The sequence below is a fragment of the Ostrea edulis genome, chromosome 8 (assembly GCF_947568905.1).
Source record: "Ostrea edulis chromosome 8, xbOstEdul1.1, whole genome shotgun sequence".
In the NCBI taxonomy this organism is placed as follows: Eukaryota; Metazoa; Mollusca; class Bivalvia; order Ostreida; family Ostreidae; genus Ostrea; species Ostrea edulis.
In genome coordinates this window covers 5,853,368-5,857,973 of record NC_079171.1, presented here as the reverse complement: position 1 = coordinate 5,857,973, position 4,606 = coordinate 5,853,368, and the positions used below count along the sequence as shown (strand labels likewise).

The window sequence follows — 4,606 nt, the reverse complement described above, 5'->3', positions numbered from 1 at the left end:
TGTATTGGTCTGAATACCACAGTGGTTAGAACACCTGACTACAAATGCAGGGGTGTCAGGTTTGATTCCTGGTTGAGCTATGCATTTTTTCCCTTCCCTTTACATTTAAACTCCGTTTACCTGATGGGGGAAAAGGGCTCACGGTAGTTGTAACCGGTGGACAGGGGATGCTTACTCCTCCTAGACACCTGGTCCCACCTCTGGTATGTACAGAGGTCCGTGTTTGCCCAAATATATATTTTGTATTGCTGATAGGAGTTATGAGATTGATCACTGTTCGCTATTTTCACATTTCATTTGCATCCTGGCCTGGATATTTAAAACCTTTACTGCACTCATACTCAATCTCAGCCATATTTGTTTTGAGTACAACTCTGAGCAAGCTAACAGCATACTCGAAAAATATTGAGTCTGTACTCCATTTGAGTGTGAGAATGGTTTTATAAATGTTTTATAACCTTCACTTTTGAATACGAGTACGATTTAGAGCACAGAGTTTGAGTATGAAAACGTGCTCAAAAAAAGTTATAACCCCCAGGCCCGGTCTAGTCAAATCATGGATATTGGTCTGAATAGCTCAAATTAGGGGACTCAGGTTTGATTCCCGCTTGAACAATATTTTTTTCCTTTCCATTACCTTTACATATTTATACCACAGACAATTCTTGATAATTCAGTTTAACATGATAACACTTTATCTGTGTTTGTTTTGTAGGACGGTGGAGATTTGGTTACTTGCTGTGATGTTATTGATTGTAGACAGAAGACTGTGACCTTGGATCTGAAGATCTGTGATAAAGACCGGACGTTTGTGGTCACTCTCTGTTACAGTACCACAAATCTAAGTAAGTACTCAGTAATAAAGTAAGACTGAACTCTAAATCATGTTTATCTATCTGTACTGACAGTGATAAAGTAAGACTGTACTCTAAATCATGTTTATCTATAATATACACATTAAAAATTGTACACATATTGATACTAGTAAAACAGTCAAATTAGTCCACAAAAGATTGTATAGAGATAGATAACTAGTAACACAGTCAAATTAGTCCACAAAAGATTGTATATAGATAACTAGTAACACAGTCAACTTAGTCCACAAAAGATTGTATAGAGATATATAACTAGTAACACAGTCAAATTAGTTCACAAAAAATTGTATAGAGATAACTAGTAACACAGTCAAATTAGTCCACAAAAGATTGTATATAGATAACTAGTAACACAGTCAAATCAGTCCACAAAAGATTGTATAGATATATAACTAGTAACACAGTCAAATTAGTCCACAAAAGATTGTATATAGATAACTAGTAACACAGTCAAATCAGTCCACAAAAGATTGCATAAAGATAACTAGTAACACAGTCAAATTAGTCCACAAAAGATTATATAGAGATAACTAGTAACACAGTCAAATTAGTCCATAAAATATTGTATAGAGATAACTAGTAACACAGTCAAATTAGTCCACAAAAGATTGTATATACATAACTAGTAACACGGTCAAAATAGTAATTAGTGTTCTAAAATTAATACTGTTCAGCTAAACATAATGATACAGATATAATTAGTAAACATTAGTGAGAGACAAATGTTCTATCAGTTAAACTCACAAACACAAGTACATTACACATCATAGACACAGGGCTGTAATTAACACAGGGATGTAATTAACACAGGGCTGTAATTAACAAGGAACTGTAATTAACAAGCAGTTGTAATCAACACACTGATGTAAATAGCACTGTAGAGATGTGTAATTAACACCGTTTTGATAGATGTAATTAACACCATAGAACTGTGTAATTAACAGTGTTTATAAATATTGGATTTTCTTCACTTTAGCAGTGTAACACTCAGCCACAAAGAGGTTGTCTCTGATGTCCACACATAAACCGAATGGAGCGCGTAAATCACAGTGAATGTAACGGAGGAACTGTCCGTCCTGATCTAGGATGTGGATACGGTCATTGTTATGGTCTGCTGTCAGGATGTGACTCTGACTGTCTGTAGTGATGCCAACTGGAGTAAATGATTGCTTGGTATTAGAGGGATGACCAGTGTACCTAAATCGGAGTTTTCCTGACTGATTAACCACCACTACTGCACTAGCGTCAAAGTCAGCGACACAGATATCCAGGTTCCTATTCTCACTGATGTATTTATAGTTATAACCAGATGAGTAGAGAGGACGACCCTGACCATCAAATTGAATGCTTTGTTTCTCTGTGGAGCCGGAGTAACGCACGACTTTGGATTGTTTGTCATCACTGATCATGATAACCAGGAGGTCGTTAACCACGGTACAGCAGACAAAGCGAGGACTCCACCCCTGTAGTGTGATCACGGTCTGTAGCTTTTTATTCTTAATTAAATTCACGGTGTTATTACTAGAGTCAGTATAAACAAGATCTCCGTCCCGTGTCACTGTTATGTCCCGTGGCCAGTACCCTGACTTGGTTTTTATTGATGTCAGTAGTTTACTCTGGAGGTTGAGGAGCTTTATGGTTTTGTTATTCCCGCGTGTCCAGACTTGATCTTCACTCAGACAGCTAACACTGTATAGTTCTCTATACCCAGTGTCTATGGTGGCGGTGAGGCGTGGCTCATCAAGCAGTGGTTTGACTGGAGGAAACGATACAGCTTTTGCTGACTTCATTGTGTCGCCATGTTCTGTGTTAATGGATAATGGCGACAGAGAACCAAACATTTCATTGAACTGATCTTTGTTTATTTTCTGAGGAGTAAAACTCGGAAATGTAACTCGGACTTTAGAGGGTAATGTTCTAAATTCGGAATTCCTAGATTTGTAAGTAGAGGTTAAGGAGACGTCATTTGATTTTAGGATTGATTTCAAGTCGGAAATGATCTGTTTGAGTTCCGCCATTTTCTGTGTGATTTCTTCTGTATTTTTGTTCAGGGTAGATAGGTGTTTGTTTTTCATCTCCTGAATGGCAGATTTTCGCTGATTGACAATGGCGGTGATCTCCCGGTGTAAAATTTCACCTTCTTTTTCGGCAGCTGTGGTCAATTTCCCGTAGTTTGTTTCTATGTCGGCTTTTTCGGTTTGGATACTGGACGCCATTTCTTCATATCGCGGGTAAATTCTGGTCTCGAGTTCCTCCAAATCTTTTTGTAAATTTTGTGTTTTAGCGCTGAGTTTTTCCAGAAATTCTGATAACTTGTGACCTTCGTGTTTACCGGAGGAGACGCATTTAATACAAACAGGAATATCACAATTCTCACAGTGAAGTTCGCAGTGTTTTTCGACGTGTTTCAGACATTTCGGGTAGTTGGGAGTAGACTTTCTTTGTAAATAGGGCATTACATGGTGTTTTTTAGAGGAGTCCGAGAGGTGCTCCCCAACACAGGCCTTACATAGATTTATATTACAAAGTTCACAATGACTCTGTAGGGGGACAGTTTCACAGAGGTCACACAGTAGGACTTCCTGAGCACTGCGCCGGGGATGCATTTCTGACGCCGGGATCACGAGTAGTTTACTGTCAATAAAAAAGGGGGATCTTAATAAAATATTTTAAAAGGTCAAAACATTTGACAAGAAACAATTACACTATGATAGAATACAATAATTTTAATATTTCAAATGAAATGATAAGTAAAAGGCATCGATATAACCACCCCCACTCCCCGAATTATATGAAATCATTATCTAGGTGATCAGATATATCTCACTGATCACACAAATATCGATATTATTGACACTACGATGGCAGAATGCGTGTATATAATTTTGTCTAACCTGAAAATCCAACATTGCCTCCCTGTTCTTTCGACCTTCCGTCTAGTCCCGTGATTAAATACCTGTGCGGCGCGTCGACTAGCATACGCTAGTGATGTGTTATCGCCTGTTTAAATGGTTTGCAGTTAGCTTTGACCTAGTTCATGTTGGGTAGCTATGCCAACATTTACGTCAGAAGACAGAATTTGCTCTCATAAAAAATACAATCAATGTATATACAATGAATATTTGTTATTATTAATATGTTGACGGTGCTACCGTTTGAGCGAGCGCAGCTTCATGTATGTACATATTTTGTAATCTCCATGCATTTGTAACGGGAACCAGTCTGTTTCCGGCCGCAAAGTGTACTCAGTCTGCCCAAAGCATAAAAACTATCAAAATACCCTTAAACTCTGTACTGAAGGGCGTAATACTAAGGAACAGACTAAGTCCACTGACAATGTCAGTTTACAATGACTGGTCCTGTTTTTGTTCAACCCAGGTTCAGATATAAGATTCCTAAATTATGATCAACACCTTGGAATAAGAAGAGAGTTTGAAAGTTTTAACAGATCATTTATTATAGTATAATACTGAATAATTTGATTGACAACAAATAATATAAGTTTTCAATATAATCTCCAAAAATGTAAATAAAATAGAAAGGTAAATGAGTTAGAAAACGAAGATGAACTGACCACTGAGTAATTAATAACCAAAATGAATTTAAATAACAAAAATAAATAAGGGGAAAATGAAAATATTATGGCCCAAAAATATCAAAGGAGAAGGGAATAGGCTTCCATACAACACCTAACAAACCCTAAAGCACATGGTGGCTCGCTATACCAGCAC

General features: G+C 37.3%; 1 protein-coding gene across 1 annotated transcript; it reads right to left on the bottom strand.

Annotated features, from left to right (window-relative positions):
- Positions 1–926: 926 nt before the first annotated feature.
- On the bottom strand, positions 927–3,570 carry LOC130049854 (E3 ubiquitin-protein ligase TRIM36-like). The gene has a single exon (XM_056148044.1). The coding sequence runs from the start codon at positions 3,479–3,481 to the stop codon at positions 1,823–1,825; it is 1,659 nt and encodes a 552-aa protein (XP_056004019.1). The 5' UTR covers positions 3,482–3,570; the 3' UTR covers positions 927–1,822.
- Between the last annotated feature and the right edge of the window lie 1,036 nt (positions 3,571–4,606).